We start from the raw sequence: 22,771 nt of genomic DNA, 5'->3' as shown, positions 1-22,771 counted from the left end.
GGAGTGAGAGAGGGAGAAGCAGGCTTCCCGCCAAGCAGGGAGCCCGAGGTGGGGCTCGATCCCAGGACCCTAGGATCATGACCTGAGCCCAAGGCAGATGCTTAACAACTGAGCCACCCAGGCGCCCCTTCTGTGTCTTTTTTGTGTCTGACTTCTTTCACTGAGCCTAATGCTTTCCAGGTTCATCCATGCTGTAGCATGACATAAGTTTGACAATTCATAGATTGGTGGGTGATGCTTAAATTCATTCGTTCCACAAATATTTACTGATTACTGAGCACCTACCTGTGTACTAGTCCTGGGGGCCCAGCCAGGAATAAAACCAACAGTAAACTGTTTCCTGGAACTGTTTCTAGTGGGGAAGAGAGACAATAAGCCAAATGAATAAGAAAGTGATTTGTAATATTCGACGGTGCTAAGAGCTAAGTGAAGCGCAAAGCTGGACGTGGCCAGAGCGGGGGGTGGGGGCGTGGGGGGCTGTCCTTACCCAGAGGGGCCAGCGGAGGCCTCACCTTAGGGTGAGCGCAGCGTACTGATGAGCTAAGACTTGGAAGGAAGTGAGGGAGCCAGGGGGCTGCCGCGATGACCCCTGGCAGTACTCGGGTCGGTACCTAAGGGCTGTGCCAGGGACGGTGGCGGACCCCAGCGGGCGTTTCCAGGTGCGAGGCTGGGGCCCCCGCACACGCGGGAGAGTTGGGCGACGGGGGTCTGTGGCGGACGTGGGCGCCCCCCCACGACCCCGCGCGCTGACCCCGTCCCCCCAGCCCCCACGCACCACCCCTCCCCCGGCCCCGCGCGCCACCCCCTCCTTCGGCCCCGCGCGCTCCCCCTTCTCCCCGCGCGCCGCAACCCCCTCCCCGGCAGGACCCCACGCACTGCCCCTCCCCCTCGCGCCGCCCCCTCCCCCGGCCCCGCACGCCGCCCCCTCCCCCTGCGCTCCGCCCCCCACCCCGGGCGCAGGCCCCCCCTCCCGGGCGCAGGCCCCGCCTCGGCGCCGCCTGAGCCCACCTCCTCGCGGCCGCCGCCATTGGCCGCGCGCGCCGCCTCCGCCCTCGGCTTCGCACTTCCTGGCGGAGCCATGGCTGCGCAGCCGGACGGACCCGGGGCTCCGGCGACCCGGCCCCGCCGCCGCGCCCGCCCGGTCCCGCCACCGCCGGGGGTCCCCGCGCCGCTCCCGTAGCGCGCCCTCCAGGTGGGCCTCCGCGCGCGCCGTCGGGGGGTCGGGGGGCCGGGCGGAGGGGGGGCGCCCACCCGAGCGAGCGGTGACCCCCGGCCGCGCCGCCCCCTTTCCGTCCCCGCGGCCCTGGGTGCTGGGGGGCGCGGCGGAGGGAGAACCGCAGGTGAGACAGGTGCGGCCTGCGCGGCCTGGCGCGCGCGGCCCAGGTGAGTGTCCCCGCGTCCCGCCGCGGGCGCGGGCCGGGCCGCGATCCGACTCCGCCTCCCTCCGCCTCCTCGCTGCCGGCTCGAGCCTGCCCGGCGGCCGTTGTGCCGGCAGTTCGGCCGCGGGGTGCGGGTGCGGGCGAGCGACCGCGGCGGCCGCGAGACCCGGAGCTGGTGAGTTGCGGCGGGCGTCCGAGTCCATTTCCCGATCGCTGAGGTCGGCCAGGTTCAGGGTAGAAACCGGGAAGCAGCCCGGAGAGCAGGCTCCCTGGGGACCCTCCGTCCGGACGTCGCCTCTGTTCCCATGTTTACTAAAAGACCTTTTAACGCGGAACTGGGGATCGCCCCTGCCCCTGGGGATGGCCTTGACCCCTTCATCTGCCTCCGGGAAGCCCAGGAGGCGGCTGACACCCAACGCTCCCACACACATTGGCCCCAGACCACTTGCCCCGAGACAAAAGGGAGCCTCCACCAGGGGAAACTCTCTCAAGAAATCTTGGCCTAGAAACGAAAGCTTTCAGCGCTGAGGGCAGACCCGAGCCCAGGCTGGCGGCAGGGGTGGTGGAGAGAGAGCGGGACCTGCTGCTTTCTGGGCTGTGACCTTGGGCAGGCCTCTCTACCACCTGAGCCTGGGCGTCAGGCATGATCGGGCACCTGTCTGAGGGTGAAGGTAGAACAGCCGGCAAGCACTGCGTGAATATTGGCCTCCTACCTCTCCCTCTTGAACCCTCTAGCGGCCCCCAGGCAGTCAGAAGGGACACGGGTGGGTACAGCTGGCCTTTGTCACAAAGTTGCTAGTTTGTCAAAAATCTAGTTGTCCTTTCCTTTCCCCAGGGAGCTGGACAGGATGGATTGTGCCCCAAGTTACTCCCGTGGGAATGCTGGGCCCCCTCCCTCGGTGTGACCCCCATTATCTTGACACAGTGCTTGCTTCTTGTGACATTGTTTGTTATTAGCCTGGGCTGTTTGTTCAGTAGGTAACAAATGGACTCCTCAACTCAGAGAGCAGAGGAAAAAATTCCTCCTTAAACCCAGTATGTGACTTGTGCCCATGTAGCTAGGGTAGTCCTTCCTTTGTGCTCCCGTCCCGCCAAACCCCCCAAAGCCTGGCTCTGTGCTGCTATTAGTGAGGTAGTTGGCATTTCAAAGCTGGAAGAAACTTTCACATTGTCTGATACACCAGCGCATCCCATAGGGGTGATGATGAGGTCTAGAGAGGTGAACATAAATGTTCAGTTTTATACTGGATGATTTAGGCAGGGCACTCTGCTTGTAGGCTTTTTTTTTTTTTAAATAGCCAGGCAGGGTAGCTTAGGGGTTGAGAGCAAGGAAGCCTCCCTGGGTTGCATTCCCACATCTGTCGCTCCTTCCTGACTGTGTGACACTGGGCAAGTGACCATATCACTATCAGCTTTCTCCTCCATAAATTGAGGAGAATAATAGTGCTGGCCTCTGGGGGTTTTCTGGGGATTAAATCAGTGAAGACCTAGGAACACACTTGAAGGAAAGCACTTGTGTCTAGAATGTGACTGTATTTCATATGTGTCTATCGTCACTGCATCACATCCTGGCCTTCAGCATGGTATTTTTTTATTTTTTATTTTTTAAAGATTTTATTTATTTATTTGAGACAGAGAGAACGAGAGAGAGAGAGCACATGAGAGCGGGGAGGGTCAGAGGGAGAAGCAGGCTCCCCCCCCCCCGAGCAGGGAGCCCGATGCGGGACTCAATCCAGGGACTCCAGGATCATGACCTGAGCCGAAGGCAGTCGCTTAACCAACTGAGCCACCCAGGCGCCCTCATCATGATATTTTTAAAGTAAGATACTCTCAAACACTGGGCCACATTCAGCAGAGCTTCCTGGTGAAGGGTCCATGACTGCCCACTTTGAAGCTGGACAGGCTTAGGTTTGAGTCCCAGCCGTTTACGAGCTTTATGACCTGGAGCCCAGTGTCCTCATCTGTAAAACGGGATGTGACAGCCCGGCTGAGTAGTTGGGCTCAAATGAGATTGCATGCGTACATCCCTTAGCCTGGTTCCTGGGTCACAGTCTGGGCTTTGAAATGATAACTGTTGTCATTATAATTTTGATCCAGCCAAAGCCTTCAAAGAAGGAGAAGCCCTCCTTGGGATCAAGCATCAAAAGGTAGATATTTGTAGGAGGTGGCCTAAAACACACGATGTCAGGTTTTAGTGAATAAATGAACAACGTTAGATGTCCCATCTGATTTGGATTCTAACCTGATTTTTTTCATCTCCGCGTACGAGCGTTCTTGATAACATACGGTCTTCTCTCCCTCTTTCCTCCGTGTGACTGGACCCCGGTTGTCATCAATGTCTGCCGGCAGAGCTGCGATTAATCAACGGCCTAGGGTGTATTTTTTTAAAGATTTTATTTATTTGGCAGAGAGAGACGGCCTAGGGTTTAGTATCGCAGCTCAGAGGTCCTGTTCTCGTTCTAGGGCTGCGGTCTCTTTTATGATGGAGGGAAGCCGGCAGACGCGAGTGTCACGGCCGTACAAGATCAGCGAATCCTCAAAGGTCTGTGAGTAGTCGCTCGCCAGCTGTGCAGGTTGCCTCAGAGGGGTGGTGTTTTTCTGATGGGTTCCTTCCTAATGTGCAGACTGACTTTCTGTTCTTGGTGGTGGGGGTAATCTCCTTAATGATGAATAGAGAGGTAGCACGCGCAGGGGATGGAAAACGTCCTAAACTCAGAGGAGTGGGGGGCGGGGGGAGACATTAGAGATACACCTCGACCCATTTGTTCTTCGCCTCAACCTGAAGGGGTAGATGAGGCGAAAGAAAAGCCATGGGATTTTGCATCCCTGGCTGTTAAGGACCCAGACTCTCCCCCGAGTCGTGACTTACTGGGACCCTAGGAGCAAGTGAGAGTGGGTTCCCCAGGGCCAGGCTACCAAACTGTGTCACATCAACATTACCCCAGGCGAAGGTACCTAATTAGAAACGCATATGCCCCGCCCCACCCCAGAGGGGCTAAATTAAAATCTGAGAGCAGGACCTGGGAATCTATACCTTTAGCAGACTCTTCAGAGGACTTGGAGCAGCCCCTGTCCCCCAAGCTACTGGAGAAATAAGGATTGGGGGACCGATTTGCAGAGCAGTCTCTCTTTACACCTGTTCCTCTATAAATATTAATAACACCCTCTTTTCTTTAAAAGTGGCTCTTTTAGAGATTAATAAATTTTATGATTACCTTAGATCTTGCATTTTCTTTTTTTTTTTTTTTTTTAAAGGTTTTATTTATTTATTTGGTACAGAGAGAGAGCACAAGCAGGGGAGCAGGAGAGGGAGAAGCAGGCTCCCACTGAGCAGGGAGCACAATGCGGGGCTCGATCCCAGGACCCTGGGATCATGACCTAAGCTGAAGACATTGCTTAACCAGCTGAGCCACCCAGGCGCCCCTAGATCATGCATTTTCAACGGAACCAATATTACTCCCAAGGGGGCAGAATTGGTTCTTGGGAATGCAGAAAGAATTCTACTGGTTTGTTTTTTTTTTTTGTGATTAGAGCACAGCTATACATATGGTTCGTGCACAGATAATGCAGAATATGTGTGGTCTTAAAATTTCACGGGAACTGTTAGGAAAAAAATATCTTACAAGAAGATTGAAAAAAAAAGATTAAGGAATAGCACTTTAGATAAAGGGAGTTGTGAGCAGCCTGTAGATTTGAAGGGAAAAAAGAGGGACAGAGGTTCTGCAGATGTGCATGATAGGAAAATGGGGTGTAATTTTCAGGAGAGGTTGGTTCTCCAGAGAAACGGGCTCCTGTTTCCATCTGAGTTCCCAAGAAGGCGCTTGCCAAGCCTGGCTTTATCTGCTGTGAAAACCCAGAGAGGTCTCGCGGCTGTCTCAAAGAGGCTTTGTTTCGGACCCTGGCTGCAGAGACAGTGTAGCTTTCTCAGTGTGATAGTGCTAGAAATCTTTGTCCCTTAAAGCCACATCCTGAGTTTGTTTCTGTCTGAACCTATCCCTTGGTTAGATTGTTTATGTTTCTAATTTTTTGTATTAAAGAAAGAACCCAAATGGTAAGTGTATCTTCAGTTTTCTAGATATTAAACACATCTCTGTAGCCAGCACCCGGATTACAAAAGAATGTTAGCAGACCCTCCCGTCCCAGTCTCCAGCTTCCAGGACTGGCATTTTGTCTGCCCTTGAACTTACTGTGAATGGGACCAGGGGGTAGGTACACCCGTGTGCCTGGCTCCTTTCACGGGTTAGTATGCTTCTGAGGTTCATCCTGGTTGCTGTGTAGTGGGAGGTGGTTCCTTCCCAGTGCGCTAGAGTCTTACCTAGTGTGACGGCCACTGTTCATTTATCTGCTCTGAAATGTCTTCATCCGTTTCGATGGTGATTTTTTTTTTTTTTTTTTTTAATATGAAATACCCTATACCTGCTGCATTCTGGCTAGGTTAGCTGCTGAGTGGCTGTGTTCCTTCACCCACCTTGCCTTGCCTCTGATGAAGGCAAGGAAATAAAGGAATGAATAGGGTTAATACCATCAAAGAATGTAGGGGTTGGGCCTTCCAAATTATAGGAAATGCCTTGAGACTGTTACTCATGTCCCTTTAAAATTGGGAAGTCACGTTGTTCTGGATTTTTTTTTTTTTTTTTTTGAAAGTGTTCATCTCTGCAGCTACACGAAAATAACCAGAAACAGGGGGTTGTAGTTGAGACCCAGGTGAAGAATGAAACGTGCCTACTTAGCACGGAGACCCAGTTTTAGAAAGAGTGGCTGCTCTTCTCCCTGCCCCAGCTCACTGGAGCAGATGGTCCCCTCGGCAGCTGTCATCTGGGGCTGTCCCTCCCTCCCCACCCCGCCCCCTGGAGGGCTCTTTCTCTTCTTGCACTGCAGATGGGGGTCCTGTATACACCCATTTAAGTGTGGTGGTGCCACATCCCCACCAGCTTAGAGACAAATGGGGGGCCAGGTTGGGCAGCCTGCCCACTCGATGCCCCTCACTTCTCAGGATTCTGAGCCTTTGCTGTCACGAGATAGCCTGCACTGCCCTGGTGCTTTTATACTTCCTTCCTTTAGTCCACGCCCAAGAGGGGCCCCAAGCCAGGGTGCATTGGAGCCCCGGCCATTTCTGCTTCATTAGAAGCCCATACCAGGCCAGCCTGGCTCTCTCTGCCAGTAACCAGAATAGACCGAGAGACGGTGTACGGGACCTCGGAGGAACCGTCCGGTACCGTGACAGCCGCAGAGCCTGGCGCTTGGCACACTTGGAAGGAAGCTTTGGGCAATATCTGTCTGGTGTCCTCAGCGGAGTGTGAGAACGTGGCCTGCACCTGTGGTCTAGATGGGGTGATTGATGTGGGAAGTGTCTGGACCAGGAGGGACCGGAGGGAAGTAAAGTACCACAATCACAAATGCGTTGGAGGCAGGAAGCGGAGAAGGAGATGAGACCCATGCAGTAGGGCATGGCTTGAGAGGTGACCTGCAGGAATGCATGCACGGAGCCCTCAGCCCGTCACCCCTCGCCCCACCACTTCCCCTTACAGCCTTAGAGCCTAGCTAGCCCCTTTCCTCAAACACCCTCAAATAGGCCAGCAGCCTCGCAGATGTGTTTGGACAGCCTCCGTCTCCCTGTGCTGAATTTTGTGGTGTTTCTGAGGTAAACAAATCAAGCAGCATGCAGATCCTGAATGCCTGGAGCCTAATCGGTCTTCTAAGGATGGAAGAGCTGCTGTCTTGGTCTGACAGATCTTTGTATCCTCCAAAGCACATGGCAGGCCTACAGCACTCAGTCAGTGTCTCCCAACCTGAATTGATTGAATTAATCCATTTTAACTGTTCATATTTTTTCATTATTTTGTTAATTCCGATGCTGTATGGCGATGAAAAGTTTGGGCTCTGGAATCAGACCTAGCTTCAAATCCCAGCCCTGCCACTCAGTCACTGTGGGACTTTGGGCAAGTTTCCTCGTCTCTCCAAACCTCAGTTTTCCTCATCTGGGAAATGGGCATGATAACTACGTTCTGTCTCCTGAATTCCCCATGCCTCATCCTAAACGCCCTCATCCTCACTCGTGAGACCAGGCAAAGGGGGCTGAGAGGCGGCTTGTGGCTTTCCTGAGATCACACAGCTAGTGAGCAGCAGAGCTGGAATTCAAACCCAGATTCTGTCCGAGTGTTGACTAGGCTACATTTGAGCAACTTCACCGTCCTGATAGGACAGCAGGTTTCTTCTTCTTCTCCTTCTTCTTTTTTTTAATTAACATGTATTATTGGTTTCAGAGTCTTATATAATACCCAGTGTTCATTACATTATTATGCTCTCCTTAAAGGACAGCAGTTTTTAGAGCTATTTGCTCATGACCCACAGTAAGAAAGAAAGAAGGGGCAGGGAGAGAAGAAAGAAAAGTTCCAGGAATTCTATTTAGAAAGAAGAGAGGAAGGACAAGAGAGAGAAAGAAAAAGTAAGATTTTAAGAATTGTATATATAAAGAAAGAAAATAGGAAGGAAGGGAAAATGCTAAGTTAGTTTTTAGAAACTGCAATTGATGTATCACTTTTTTTTAAGATTTTATTTATTTATTTGACAGAGACACAGTGAGAGAGGGAACACAAGCGGGGGAGTGGGAGAGGGAGAAGCAGGCTTCCCGCTGAGCAGGGAGCCCGATGCGGGGCTCAATCCCAGGACCCTGAGATCATGACTTGAGCCAAAGGCAGACGCTTAACGACTGAGCCACCCAGGCGCCCCGTCACTTTTTTTTTTTTTAAGATTTTATTTTTAAGTTATCTACACCCAACGTGGGGTTCAAACTCACAACCCTGAGATCAGGAGTCTCCTGCTCTTCCGACTGAGCCAGCTAGGCGCCCCTTTAGGACTTGCATTTGAAAAGGAAGAAGGAAAGCTACAAGACACACACACACCCCCCCACACACACACAGAAACACCCTTACTTCCTGCAGACTCCCTGATCTCCTGTTCCTCCTTCTCTTTCATTGTACTGTAAGTGCTGGCCGTGTCAACACTCGGACAGAATCTGGGTTTGAATTCCAGCTCTGCTGCTCACTAGCTGTGTGATCTCAGGAAAGCCACAAGCTGCCTCTCAGCCCGCTTTTCCTGGTCTCACGAGTGAGGATGAGGGCGTTTAGGATGAGGCATGGGGAGTTCAGGAGACAGAATGTGGTTATCATGCCCATTTCCCAGATGAGGAAAACTGACCCCAGGGCCCTGCAGCGGGGAGCGGGGCGGGGAGGGGCTTGGCGTGTTCCCCCTGGGAGCCGACCCCTGAGCCGAGCTCTCTGCCGCCGCAGGTGTACCGCTGGGCCGACCACTCGAGCACGGTGCTGCAGCGGCTGAACGAGCAGCGTCTGCGCGGGCTCTTCTGCGATGTCGTCCTGGTGGCGGACGAGCAGCGCGTGCCGGCCCACCGCAACCTGCTGGCCGTGTGCAGCGACTACTTCAACTCCATGTTCACCATCGGCATGCGCGAGGCCTTCCAGAAGGAGGTGGAGCTGGTCGGCGCCTCCTCTGTCGGGCTCAAGGCCGTGGTGGACTTCCTGTACGGCGGGGAGCTGGCCCTGGACGGCGGCAACATCGACTACATCCTGGAGACGGCCCACCTGCTGCAGATCTGGACGGCGGTGGACTTCTGCTGTGAGTACCTGGAACAGGAGGTGAGCGAGGACAACTACCTGTACCTGCAGGAGCTGGCCTCCATCTACAGCCTCAAGCGGCTCGACGCCTTCATCGACGGCTTCATCCTGAGCCGCTTCGGCACGCTGTCCTTCACGCCCGACTTCCTGCAGAACATGTCCATGCAGAAGCTGTGCGTCTACCTGAGCAGCAGCGAGGTGCAGCGGGAGTGCGAGCACGACCTGCTGCAGGCCGCCCTGCAGTGGCTCACGCAGCAGCCCGAGCGCGAGGCCCACGCCTACCAGGTGCTGGAGAACATCCACTTCCCGCTCATCCCCAAGAACGACCTGCTGCACCGCGTCAAGCCGGCCGTGTGCTCGCTGCTGCCGCGGGAGGCCAACTGCGAGGGCTTCATCGAGGAGGCGGTGCGCTACCACAACAACCTGGCGGCCCAGCCGGTCATGCAGACGAAGCGCACGGCGCTCCGCACCAACGAGGAGCGCCTGCTCTTCGTGGGCGGCGAGGTCTCCGAGCGGTGTCTGGAGCTCAGCGACGACACCTGCTACCTGGACGCCAAGAGCGAGCAGTGGGTCAAGGAGACGCCCCTGCCGGCCCGGCGGAGCCACCACTGTGTCGCCGTGCTGGGGGGGTTCATCTTCATCGCCGGCGGCAGCTTCTCCCGGGACAATGGAGGGGATGCGGCGTCCAATCTTCTTTATAGGTATGACCCCCGCTGTAAACAGTGGATCAAGGTGAGATTAAAGCCAGATTATTTCTTTACTCTTGACGGCTTTTTGGTCGCTTAACCTAGCCTTGACTGCCCCCCCCTCCTCTCGGGCCTTGGCCACCGTCCCGCTTCTGAACGAGGCGTGACGATAAAGTGACGAGCCCCGTGATTCCCACACTCCCCGGCGCCCGCACCCTGCACGGGGCGCGTGAGGGCCGACTGGCCTCCGTGTGCAGGCCAGGTCATTGTCCGGAGCGGTGCTTGCTCGCTGGTAGAACGTTCTGCGGCGCTACAAACGCTCCACACCCGTGCTGGCCGATACCTGAGGCACCGGCCACACGTGGCGATTGAGCCCTCAAAATGTGGCCAGTGGGACTGAAACACTGAATTCTCTATTTTATTTTATTTTAACTGATTTACGTCTAAGCAGAAAGGCCCACGGGAGGCTAGAGGCTGCTGTGCTGGATAGTGCCGGTCTCGAGATTGGACCCAGAGTTCAAACCCCGTTCCCCTGTCTCAGAGTCTCCCTGCAGCTCCCTCTTTGGGAAGGGTTTGGAGCTCGTGGAGGGAGGCCACCGAGCCTCACACCTGCTGGCAGGTGTGGTGAATTCTGGCAGGTGTGGGTCTTGGCATCAGACCTGAGTTCACACCCCAAGTTGGCTAAGTCATAGCTGTGGATTTCAGACTGGGCCTTGCCCTCCGAATTTCAGCTTCTGCCTCTGGAAACGGGGTGGGAGGGCATTGTCATTCTACGATCAGAGGTTGTATGTTGCTCAGGGCGGTTGGCAAACGCCTGGCACAGGGAAGGTGGACCCTTCTCTCGTGAACACCTCCCCAGGCCACCACCCTAGAAAATCAGCCTGTCTTTATACTCACACCTCAGTGTTTTTTGTTTTTTTTTTAAAGATTTTGTTTATTTATTTGACAGAGATAAACAGCGAGAGAGAGAGCACAAGCAGGGGGAGTGGGAGAGGGAGAAGCAGGCTTCCTGCTGAGCAGGGAGCCCGATGCGGGGCTCGATCCCAGGACCCCGGGATCATGACCTGAGCCGAAGGCAGACGCTCAACGACTGAGCCACCCAGGCGCCACCTCACACCTCAGTGTTTTTACTTAACTTGATGGGGTTTTTTCCTGGGCACAAAACAGAATGGACTCCAATGACCTTTCTGTTTTATTCTGAAAAAAAAAAAAAAACAAAAAAACAAAAAAAACCCTAAAAACTCTCCTCCAAAGTCTATGTCCTGCCACTAGAAAGTGGCTCCCAGCTTTGGAGCCCATCCTCAAAAGCATTGTAGTGGTGGCAGCCTGAAGGTGTGGTCTCCTCCGGGACTGTGTTCGTTTCTCTGTTCTACCTGAATTATTTAAACAAACAAAAAAATTGGGGTCTTTTGCTTTAAGTTTCCTGTTGATTGCTCTTAACACATAACAATCAGCATTAATTTTAAAAGTATCTCATGTGGGGAGGAGCAGAAGGAAAGATGAATTTTTATTCCGGGACACCACGAAACCGGTTTCTGAACTGTATATTCTGTGGAACTCAAGCCCACGAGGTCAGCCACGTGGCCAAACAAGTTAGGGGAGCTGTGTTCTCCATCCCCTTCTCGGGGACCTGCCTCCAGGGTCCTGGGAGCTCTGAGAAGTCCCTCTCAAGAGCCCCCTTTTCTTCAAGTTCGACTTCCTTCTCCCAAACACGCTTGGCCACCACTTGACCTTCCTGGGCTGTGTGTTCCATAGAACCCATTTGGGAACTCAGTGCTCGGTGTTGACATGGTCCAGGTGTGGGCAATGGAAGGTCCAGGGAACTCAGTGCTCGGTGTTGACATGGTCCAGGTGTGGGCCAGGGAAGGTCCAGGGAACTCAGTGCTCGGTGTTGACATGGTCCAGGTGTGGGCCAGGGAAGGTCCAGGGAACTCAGTGCTCGGTGTTGACATGGTCCAGGTGTGGGCAAGGGAAGGTCCAGCTGTCCCGCCTCCACAGGCAGCCTCCATGAACCAGCGCCGCGTGGATTTCTACCTGGCCTCCATTGAAGACATGCTGGTGGCCGTCGGCGGCCGGAACGAGAATGGAGCTCTTTCCTCGGTGGAGACTTACAGCCCCAAGACCGACTCCTGGTCCTACGTGGCCGGCTTGCCAAGGTGATGGGGGGCTCTGTGGTGGACTCCACAAACGTGATGGCTTTGTCCACCTCGTTTTCTAGATATTTTTTTTTTTTTTTTTTTTTTAAAGATTTTATTTATTTATTCATGAGAGAGAGAGAGAGGCAGAGGCAGAGGGAGAAGCAGGGTCCCCGCGGAGCAGGGAGCCCGATGCGGGACTCGATCCCAGGACCCTGGGATCATGACCTGAGCCGAAGGCAGACGCTTAACCGACTGAGCCACCCAGGCATCCCTCGTTTTCTCGATATTTTGACCTTCAATTCCAGGAAAAAAAATCTCCTGGCTTGTAAATAACCGTGGGCAGACCATGGGGGCAGAGGGCGTGGTGGTGACCAGTCAGGGCTCTGGTTTCAGACTGTCTGGGTGCACGTGTCAGCTCTGCCAATCAGGCAGATCTCCCTCAGTTTCCGAGTCTGTTCGGAGTTTCAGGGAGAGAGTATTAAGTTCAGATAGCAAGAGCTTTCCCTAGGAATGTCCCTGAGTGTGGGCTTGGGTCGTTCCAAGAGGTGACAGATCTGTGACAAGAGCCAGAGTCTTCACCCCGCTCTCACTCCATCTGTAAGGGAAGGGAAGGTGGACCCAGTGGCCGTGATAACACCTGCCCCATAGGGCTGTCAGGGCGAGATGTTCCTTAGAGGCCCCACCCCCCAACACACAGCATCCCGTACCCGGGGAGCGCCCGGGGCCCTCGCTCCTCCTCAGGCGCTCCGCATCGAGGTCTGCACTTAGGAGCACTGGTCATCATCGCAGATCTAGCAGAAGGTATTTGCCACCGATTTTACCAGCTCCTTAGAGTTGAACCTGCAAGCACGCTTTGTGAACAGTCTTGCCGTGGGGCATGGGCAGCTGTCTTGCACGGCTCCCCGGGAGCTAGAAGCACGCGTGGCGTAAGACGCAGGTTGTGAATCCCAGTCCTGCAGTCTCTAGTTGCTACCACCTTCGTGTAGAGGTTCCAAAAAGGCGATGGAGTAACACCTCAGACAATTGGGATAGTGGCTCCTGATTAGCACATGCCATCTCTTGGGCCAGGTGCTTTAAGTGACGAGTTCCCTGAGCCCCACAGTGACCTGGTGGGGTGGAGGTAGGCGCCCACATAATTTGTCATCCAAACCAGGATGGCAGTGAACTGGGGAGGTTAACAGTGTAAATACCGACGGTGTCGTAGGTAAACCAAGACCTCTGGTCTCCCTAGGTTTAGGTACTGTTGTTTCACCATCCCACTTCACAGATGGAGAAGTGAGGCTTCGCGGTAGTCCTAAGGGCATCTGCTGCCGTCACTTTCTCTGGGCCAGCTGGGGTGACTTACGTACCTCAACGCTACAACAACCCTGGTTTTTTCTTTCTAAATGGGCCTGAGCTGCACGGGGTTGGAGTCAACATAGCCCATGACGCTGTGGTCATTGGTGTGTGCGTGTAACGGGACCTCCATGAACCCGCAGCCCAGCCCGAGAGCCGCCCCGGGCTGCCCTCCCAGACGCTCCCCTCCCGCCGCCCCCGGCCTGCCCTGTGCAGCCACTCCCCTGAATCACCTCCCCTTCTCCTGTCACCTGTGTTTGCACTTGGGTTCTGTTCTTTTCTCCTCGTTTTTATGTCCACTGCACTTTTTAGAGAAAATTAAAAACTGAGCAGAAGGTCCAGATTGTTCCATAGACCTTCCCCGCAGAGCATCTTTCCCCGTTGGTAACCTCTTGAAGTCGCGAGCAGCGACCTGTTAACAGCCCGAGTGGCTGCAGCACCTGAAGGGGGGTCGCCCCGAGTGAGGGCTCGCTGTCTGTGTTGTATGTTCTGTGGCTCGGGACAAAAGTGCGGGGACGCGTGTCCCCAGCGTCGCACAGAGGAGGTTCACGACCCTGAGGCTCTCTTGTGCGCCACCCATTCGTCCCACCCTTACCGCGAGCCCCTCGGATATTTCACTGTCCCTCTGGTCTTTTCCAGAATGTCGCAGAGTTGAATTGTACTTAGTTTGGTTCCCGTTTGCGGTATAGTTTGATCAGCTGCCTCTCTGTGCCTCGATTGCACAGCCTCGTTGTTTTCAGCTCCTCCAGGAAGGGTCAGCCTCGTAACTGTCCCCACTCCCGAGCGGGGGAAACGGAGCGCGGGGCAGAGCCCGGGTGGCATGATGCCGAGCCGCACGTCTGTTTCCCCGTCCGGCTCTGGCACGTCTTGTCCCGTGACCTTGTCCAGTGTCTGCAAAGCGTGCGTGGCGTGCCTGCTCCCTGCATAGTCCCCTCAGGTCCCCACTGCCCCCCGTCTTCCCAGAGAGCGGGTTGCCCCCCCCCTTACTCAGAGGAAGAGAGCGCAGGCCCGGCGCCAGGAGGTCCCACCCCGGGCACGGCCCTGAGCCTCCTCTCTGCCTCTGTCTGTCCCCACCCCGTCTCCCCGCAGGTTCACCTACGGCCACGCGGGCACCATCTACAAAGATTTCGTGTACATCTCGGGGGGCCACGACTACCAGATCGGCCCCTACCGCAAGAACCTGCTGTGCTATGACCACCGGACGGACGTGTGGGAGGAGCGGCGGCCCATGAGCACGGCGCGCGGCTGGCACAGCATGTGTAGCCTGGGGGACAGCATCTACTGCATCGGCGGCAGCGACGACAGCATCGAGTCCATGGAGCGCTTCGACGTGCTGGGCGTCGAGGCCTACAGCCCGCAGTGCAACCAGTGGACCCGCGTGGCGCCCCTGCTGCACGCCAACAGTGAGTCGGGGGTGGCCGTGTGGGAGGGCCGCATCTACATCCTGGGCGGCTACAGCTGGGAGAGCACGGCCTTCTCCAAGACGGTGCAGGTGTACGACCGTGACAAGGACAAGTGGAGCAAGGGCCCCGACCTGCCCAAGGCCATCGCCGGCGTGTCCGCCTGCGTGTGCGCCCTGAAGCCGCGGCTGGAGGACAAGAAGAAGAAGGGCAAGGGCAAGAGGCACCAGGACCGGGGCCAGTGACGCCCCCACACCCCCCTCCCCACCCCCACCCTCACCCCCCCTGCCTGCGCCTGGCAGGGACCAGGTCCCCGCCATCACCTGCCAGAGCATCTAGACCAGCAACAACTTCGTAGCATCCTGGAACCATGATATACTTCTTAGCAGCTTTTTTTACTTTTATGATTCTTGGTATTTCTATGATATCACAGTAACCGATTAAATATTCTATATAATTTTACATATTACTTTGCTTGAATAATTAAACCCGGGTCCAGGCAGAAAATAGCCCCTCATCTCTGTGCAGGGCTTCTTCCCTCGTTCTGAGTCTCCCCGAGGATGCCACCTCACTGCACCCCCTGAAGTACCTAGGGCAGGGCTTATGCAGAAATTTTTGTGAGCGAAATTAGGGGCCGTGGTGGGGACAGTTGGGATCCCCCAGTCCATGCCTCTCTCAGCTTGGCTGAGCTGTTGGATTCCTGGGCCCCACCTCAGAATTATCCATTCTAAAACTACCAGGAGTAGGGGCAGAGGGGGGTGCCTGGAAACTAACCAATTTCCGGAATGACTGAGCACTGTCCACATTTGGCCATCATGGGCAACGTCAAGTGCGTTCATGTTTATGAGTGGGGACTCCGAGCCCCCCCACAGGGCAAGACCTGGGACTTCTCATCAGGGAGATGTTCCCACCAGGATTTCCTGATCTGGTGACTGTTGTTTCTGAGTAGTCCCGTTTTCCTGATGGGTAATCTTCCTGAATTCTAAAAGGGTCCAGGTAATCAAGAAACTTAAAAAAAAAAAGGCATGAAACTCTTAACAAACATTTTTCTGTAATGTGTGCTTTTTTTTTCCTGAACCCACTGTTTTCTTATGTTACTGACATACTGAGCCCCCAAAATCTGTTCATTTCTCAGGAAAGAAAAAGTGGCCATCCTAGAATTTGCCATTGTTTTCTCTGGCTTGGCTCCAAGAAGCCCTCGACAGCCCCTCCATGAGTGAGCCGAGCACATCTTGCTCCCTAAGGAGGACGTCAGGTACCCACCCCCTCCCCAACTCAGCCGTCCACTGCGAAGTCGTTTTGTGCTGCTGGGCAAATTCTTTAACAAGTCCTAGCTGTTCCCTCATTCGTCGCGCGGTGGGTCAAAATCACTGCCTCCCAGGGCTCGGTGCCTTCAGTCCGTATAAGCTATTAATGTGTGTTCAGCACCTCCTCTTGCGATGTGTGACCGCCCCGCGCTGATTCCTGCAGGTATCACTAACGGTGTGCCCTCGGAGGTGAGCTGGGGACCCCTGCCCCAGCTGCCGTGGACACAAGGATACGGGAAGAGAAGCGTGCTTGCCGAGGGAGGCGTTCACGATCTTTGCCTTGACAAAGATCAGATTGCAGACATGAGAACACCTCAAGATTTATTGTTAACCTTGGTATTAGACTATGAATCTCTGTTAACTTATTTCCTTAAAAAAAAAAAAAAAAAAAAGATCTCTTTACTGTACTTCCTTTCCTTTCCCTTAAAGGATTACTGTGATTTTGAGTGGCTTGGGCGTTGAAAGCTTCAGTACATAAATCGGTGCCCTCTGTTGTTAGTGGGGCAAGGGGTCTGCTGACTTGGCTAGTTCCGTGCATGTGGAAGTCCCTAGAGGCTTCCAAACTGTTGAGAGGTTCTGCAAGGCATGCAAACAATCAAACCAAAAACTGTACACTCTTCATGGAGCTCCACAGTACTTCAGTGTATTAAAGTCTCTGGGAAGTCCGACATTAACTGTTAACTTTCCATCAATCCAGTGTTTCCAAACTTCACTGAGCCCAAAACCCTTTTTTTGTCTCATACCTTGTCCAGCTCTCCACAAAATGTTTTGCAGAACTTCTGCCAACTTTGGGATAGCTTACCCCCTTCCTATTCCAGGGAAGATATTACTATTAGAGGACCCTTTGGAAGGCATGGAACATGTGGTCTGTGCTCAGTAATAAAGAGGTGGTTGTTCAACCAGAGTCCAGGGGAAGGTGGGGAAGATCACGTAGATTCCATGTGTGCTTTGGGGAGCAGGATGGCTTTGACCTTGGGAAGAGGAGAGACGTCAATTTTTAGCTTAAGCCAGCTCTCTTATTTTTGACTACCATGACGTGTCCCTGGATAACGGTGCAGTGCTGGTCGCTACTCAACTCTCTTGTGCCTTGTGGGTCCATACAGTGTCCTGCACCTCATACTTCGTGGTGTCACTCCTGCCACTCTGAAGGCAGGCTTTTCATTTACGGGGTTTAAAAGATTCCAATATTGTTAGGGTTGGGAGTGTTCTTTCAAAGGTAAGGTTGATCAGTTTCTTCTCATGGACTGGCTTCACATGATTGGTGGTGGTTTCCCTGTGTGAAGAAAGGTTGTTGAGCCTATCGGTGTCAAGGGAAAGGAGCGTCAACGACCAGTGGGCAGCATCTGCCCAGACGCCGGGCAGCACGGTGGTGGGACCCATGACAGGTAGCTGCTGTCCGATGTTTTACCCTGCTGTGCCGTCCAACGGAGAATGGGAGAAGATGCTGTTTAACCCAGATGGGCGGTCAGCTTGGGGATGCACTCCTGCAGGTGGCCATCTGAGCGGCAGAATCACAGTGGTGTGGTTTCCAACCGCAGGGACAAAGGTTGGGCTCTTGTGGGCCACCATCTTGAGAGGCAGCAGCACCCCTGCTGCCCATGAGCACTTGGAGAACACCAGAATCGTTTCTTTGGATCTTTCAAGATAAGCATAGTGGGCTTTCATTCAGGTTTTTTGGGTTTTTTTCTCACTTTTAAAGAACTAGAGTTTTCACTTCATGTCAGGTGTATGTTTTGAGTTTGATCCTCACCCAAGTTGGAACCTTGTTTGCTTAAGACAGGACTGTCATGCTCGAAGGGAGGAGGATAGAAGGCGGAAGAGTCCTGGTTACTTAGAGGTCTTCCTGCTGTTTAAATACGCAGAGGTTGTCTTAGCAGCTTGTGTGTTCGTACGGCTTAATCGGTATTTTTAACGTTTTCGATGTTAAGTGTTAACGTTTTAGCATTTTAGAAAGACTGCCCGGTAGGACTTTCAGATCTTGATCTGAGCAGAAAACCTCGTGTGTGAACTATATTCTGAATGCCCCTCCCCTTGCTCTTTAATGATAAGGTGACCTCATGGTGACTTAGTAGAAACCCCAGAAGCCAACCCTAAGGGGTGTTCAGTTTTGGGTGGAGACCGAAATGCCAAAGGGAGTGGGGTCCCAGTCCCTCCTCTGAGCTCCAAGATCCCACTCGGTGAGCTCAGGTGAGTTAACCTGCGGTTCCAAATACCTGGCCCCTCAGCCAGGTGACCTTTCAGTGGTTTGCAGCAATGTGGAAAGTGAAAGATCCCCCAACCCCACCCCCAGCCCCTGGTAGAGTTGTCAGACTTCACCTTTACCCTGGTCCTCCATGGCATGTGGCTTAGTCCAGCACCTGCCGAAGGAGTACCTCCCGGGCCTTCTGTCTCTCAGAGCTTTCGGCTGGAATCTCAGACCACTGGCCCTGCCCCTGGAGGGGCAGTTCCATCCTTGGCCTCTCCATGGATTTGAGTGTCTTCAGAGGGGCGGGGAGGGGGCCGTGTCCTGGCCCCCAGAATAAACCTCTGGAGTGTAGGGCAGCTCCACAGGCCCTCGGAGATCCTGCCCTGTGCGTCTGCCAAGCCTGGCAGTTTTTAAAGTTTTTTGAAATGTTTTGATACTTTTTGATACCATTTGCTAATAACCGTTTTGTAGGTTGCTGCCGGGGTTTTCCACTTCACGTCGCCCCCACTCCCTGCCCCCCCCCCCGTCGCCACCCCCTTGAGCTTGCACTAGACAGCAGGTGCCCCGGGGTCAGCACTGGGACCTCGCCCACCTCCAGTGGCTTTGTCTTGGATCTTGCTCTCCTCTGTGGCTGCGATCTGATACAACTCTTGAATTCTGTAAGGTCCTGCGTGGCCCACCTGGCCCTGCCTGGCCTGTGACTATGACCGCCTTAGGCCCCCAACTGAGCAAGAGGGCACTGATTTGCCAAGAAGACATTCTCATTCCCTTAAGATATTCTGCATTTCTCCCGAAGCTCCTACCTCAGCGGTGTGCACAGAGGTGAAACCATCCCTGAGGACTGACCCACGTGTCACCTTTCTCATACGGGTCATTGCTCAACCCAGGGCTTGCCCGGGTCCCCATCGCTCCCGTCCACCCTGCCTAAAGACGTCTTCAACACGAAGTCTCTAACAGCGAACCATCCTGCACTTTACAGAATGACTGCCCTCAGCTTGGAAGTGAGTTCCGCTCTTTTGTAACAGGAGTAGAATTTATGTTCTGTCCTTCTGAGGGTGTGTTGGGGTCTCAAGAAACTGTCTTTCAGTTGCCTTAGTTAAAAGAGGTCAATGAATGTACAAATGTGATGGTGGAACGGGGCAGAGGGGATCAACCTTCTGTGTCCGTTTTCTTTGAGAAAAGGCGCTCCACTTCTCAAAGTGGTTTGCTTGCAGTGGAAGGAAGACTCGAATCCTTTGGGGTCAACTGAAGTCAGTCATCACCACCAGCCCCCACCCCCTCCTTTCAAAATTAGTAGGATATTTGACGATCAAGCAATTCATTGGGTATGTTCTGGCTACTAATGTTACCAAAATCTGTAATTGTGTGTGCGTGTGTTTTAATTTGTTGCTTTCGTATTTGTAATTTTATGACACTCGAAGGTTTTCTGTGTCTTACCTATTTTTAATTAATTTTCTGCACGTTGATTTTTTTTCTTTGTTTTTAATTCCATACAGAATATTCAATTCTCAAAACACATTAAAATGATTTGCCTGCTAGGGTATGGTTCATTTTATAATTACATTCCTAGTCTTGTGTGGTTATTGTAATGATCCTCAGGCCTGTTTTCTCTGCCCGAATGAAAAAGAGCCCTTTGCATGTTAAGCCCAAATATAATTTGGAAATTAACCAGACTGCCTTTTAGTGCGGGAGGCTGGGACGTTTCGAGGCAGCTTTCATGGTGTTTGTAATTACTATATTTTGCCAGGAATTTCATTCAAATCCTTGATTGCAGGATGAGGTCCTGTGACCTGAAATGAAGCTATTTGCTTAAATTTGTGTCAGTTGGGGTAATTTGATTAGAGAAGAAAAACAGAAACCAGGGGGAAACCTAGCTTATGACAAGCAGTTTATTATCTTTATCAGGAAAATAGCATAACATTTCTATAAGAACAGAGTTGGCTCTCTGTCCCATGGGGCCCAAGAAGAAAGTGTGGCCCCACTGCCCCCCAGGGGGTTCACAAGCCCTCCCCCGCCCCCCAGCGGACAAGCCCAGTCACAGTTGGGACACCTCTTCCCCGCACCTTTGGCAGTTCATCATTGGAAGGACGGAGGGAGGTCCCTGGCGCACCCATTGCCCCTGGAACCTGGACCAGGATTTGCCTCTGAGCCGATGAGCTGCCCCAAACAGGCCCCTGGCCACCAGATGCTAAATTCACCGGGATTCTTTCTTTCAACCTCAGGAGCATCTTCGGTTGGAATTGGCACTCTTCCCATTTTCCGGGTGAGGAATCCAAGGCTCGGGTTACAGTATCTTCCCTAAGTTGAATGACCTTACCTGCCCCGCTGCTCAGGGCTTATGTTGCCTTGGGTTCTCTCGAACCCAGAACGTGAGACCAGGCAGGTGAGTCATATGGGGAGGTGGTCCCCAAGAAGCTGGAGTGAGACAGGAAGGAGGAAAGGCTGAGGAGGAGGAGCTTTACCCACAGCTGAGGAAGAAACCACTGCAAGCAGGGGCTGCGAGCAAGAATGAGCATTTACCTGGCGGACACGTCGGGGGTTGCCTGGGGTCCGCTGGGCACCTGCCCTGGCCTCCCGTACGAGCGGGGCCCCCTGCACCCCTCCCCCAGCGCCCCCTGCTCCTCCCGCCCCTTTGCTGTCCCTCTGGTTCCTCCACACGGGGACCTTACCCAGTTCTCTCCCGTGGCAGCCAAAGGCGCCCAGAGCCAGCGTCCCCAGTGCGGCGAGCGGCCTCCTAACAGCCTGGAGCGCCGCTCCGGGACGCCCGCACACACGGGCCGCGCCGCCCGAGGTCGGGGCTGCGAAGCCGAGCGGGCGCCGTTGCTGGAAGAGTGTCGGGGAGTTGGGGCGGCGGATGCGTTCGTGCACGTCTGCCCCGGGAAGGAGAGCGGGAGCTCCCAGCGGCCTTCGCCTCGTCGGCCAGGGCGGCTCCCAGAGGCCTTTGCGCCGGGCATGCGCGCTGCGCCGAGCAGCCTGAGCCGCCGCTTCCGTGTCTGGGGGACCTTGCGGGCAGGGGTAGACTCGGGGGAGGGTGGCGGGCGTCGGTCACCGCCGGAGGCACCTGCCACGGCTGCAGCTGGACCGTCCCCCAGCTCGGCCAGCCCGGGCTCTTGCTGCTACTCCTTCAACTACTTGAGAATGACCACCATCCGGAGTCTGCAGGTGAGGTATTGTGTCCCCCCAGGATCCCCCTAGGATGCAGATATGTGACCTCAGGGGCTAAGCAGGGAGGCTCTTAGCTGTCTCCGGCCTCAGAGGTGGCCGTGGGCGAGAGGTGGGCGAGAGACAGGGAAGTCTGTGTGGGGCTGGGTGGAAGGCAGACTGGGGGCACAGGCCCATCTCTTTGGAGCCCCACACGGCCAAGGTCCTCCCCACAGGTCAGCCGAGGCCCGGCCGTCATCTCAAGGACCTGTTCTTATCCTTGAGATCACCTTCTCCGTGCACCCGAACAACTTGGCTTCTGCACCGTGCCCGCCAGGCACCGCTGCGGGGGGCTGGGGACACGGAGGCCATCAAGCCCCAAGGCCTTACCTCCCAGTGGGAAGACAAAGACCAACAAACACAGGTCAGCTTGATCTGGCACAGACACACTGATCCGAATGCACTAAAACCCACTGAACTCTACTCTTTAAAGGGGTCAGTTTTTTGAGATACGAGTTCTATCTCAAGAAAGCTGTTCATTTTTTTTTCTTAAAAGTTTATTTATTTGACAGAGAGAGGGAACACAAGCAGGGGGAGTGGGAGAGGGAGAGGGAGAATCAGGCTTCCCACTGAGCAGGGAGCCCGACGCAGGGCTTGATCCTAGGCCCTTGGGATCACGACCTGAGCCGGAGGCAGATGCTTCACCAACTGAGCCACCCAGGCACCCCAAAGCTGCTTATTTTTAAAGCTCTGCATGGGGAGTGTGCGTGGCGGGCGAGGGAGACCAAGGCTCTGAGAGAGGTAGGAAGTGGTGAGGTTTGGGAGCTGGGGCAAGTCACAGAGGGCTTGGACAGAGGAGGGAAGTGACCCGTCCCCTGTTTTCGAAGCAAAGCCTGGGTCATGGTGGAGAGCAGGGACGTGGGGCAAGGGTAAGAGGAGGGAGCCGGCTGTCTGCGTGTGGACAGTGCTGGCCAGGGAGAATTCCCTGCCAGACCCCCCACAGGGAGGGGCCGCAGCTGCCCCATCACCTAACTCCCTGAAACAAATGACACACAGACTTGGGGGCTCACGAGGACATCTTTGTTGTAGCTCAGAGCTCCGTGGGCCAGGAGGGCGGCCGGGGCCCATCTAGGAGGTTCTACTGCTCCCCATGGTGGCTTGGCCAGGGTCTCTTAGGGGCACGTCCCCACTCCACACCGGCTCGGGAGGGGAGGCTGGCCCCCACTGGCCCTGCCCACCACCCACCTGGCCTTTCCCACCTGGCGGCTCAGCCCAACCCTGTTCCGAGACAGGAAGTGGAAAGTGCCTATGTCCTTTTCCTAAAAATTAACATACAGGAAAATGTACTCAGTGTGTACAGTTCCATGAATTTTAACGAAAGGCCAATCAATTATTTACCGCAGAAACTAAAGCCCAGCACTGGACGAACGGAGAAACAAAATGGGCTCTAACCATACAACGAAATATTACTCAGCCATGAACAGGAATGAAGCTCTGATCCAGGCTACAATACAAGGGCCAGAATGGGCAAATTTAGAGAGCCAGGAGGTAGGTTAAGGGTTGCTCAGG

The 22,771-nt window shown here is 54.4% G+C and overlaps 1 protein-coding gene across 3 annotated transcripts; it reads left to right on the top strand.

Moving 5' to 3' along the window:
* The first annotated feature begins 603 nt into the window (after positions 1–603).
* KLHL36 (kelch like family member 36) lies at positions 604–18,577 on the top strand. 3 transcript variants are annotated; one of them, XM_032389873.1, is made up of 5 exons: positions 604–659; positions 3,843–3,921; positions 8,669–9,742; positions 11,695–11,852; positions 14,259–18,577. In XM_032389873.1, the coding sequence occupies exons 2-5, from the start codon at positions 3,859–3,861 to the stop codon at positions 14,812–14,814; spliced, it is 1,851 nt and encodes a 616-aa protein (XP_032245764.1). In that variant the 5' UTR covers positions 604–659; positions 3,843–3,858; the 3' UTR covers positions 14,815–18,577. The 3 variants fall into 3 exon arrangements, with proteins under 3 accessions (XP_032245764.1, XP_032245763.1, XP_032245765.1); XM_032389872.1 differs by lacking the exon at positions 604–659 and adding an exon at positions 1,150–1,192; XM_032389874.1 differs by lacking the exon at positions 604–659 and adding an exon at positions 1,536–1,554.
* The last annotated feature ends 4,194 nt before the right edge of the window (positions 18,578–22,771 follow it).

This window comes from Phoca vitulina, unplaced genomic scaffold (genome assembly GCF_004348235.1).
Source record: "Phoca vitulina isolate PV1807 unplaced genomic scaffold, GSC_HSeal_1.0 scaffold56, whole genome shotgun sequence".
Classification (NCBI taxonomy): domain Eukaryota; kingdom Metazoa; phylum Chordata; class Mammalia; order Carnivora; family Phocidae; genus Phoca; species Phoca vitulina.
This window is presented reverse-complemented; position numbering and strand designations above follow the sequence as displayed.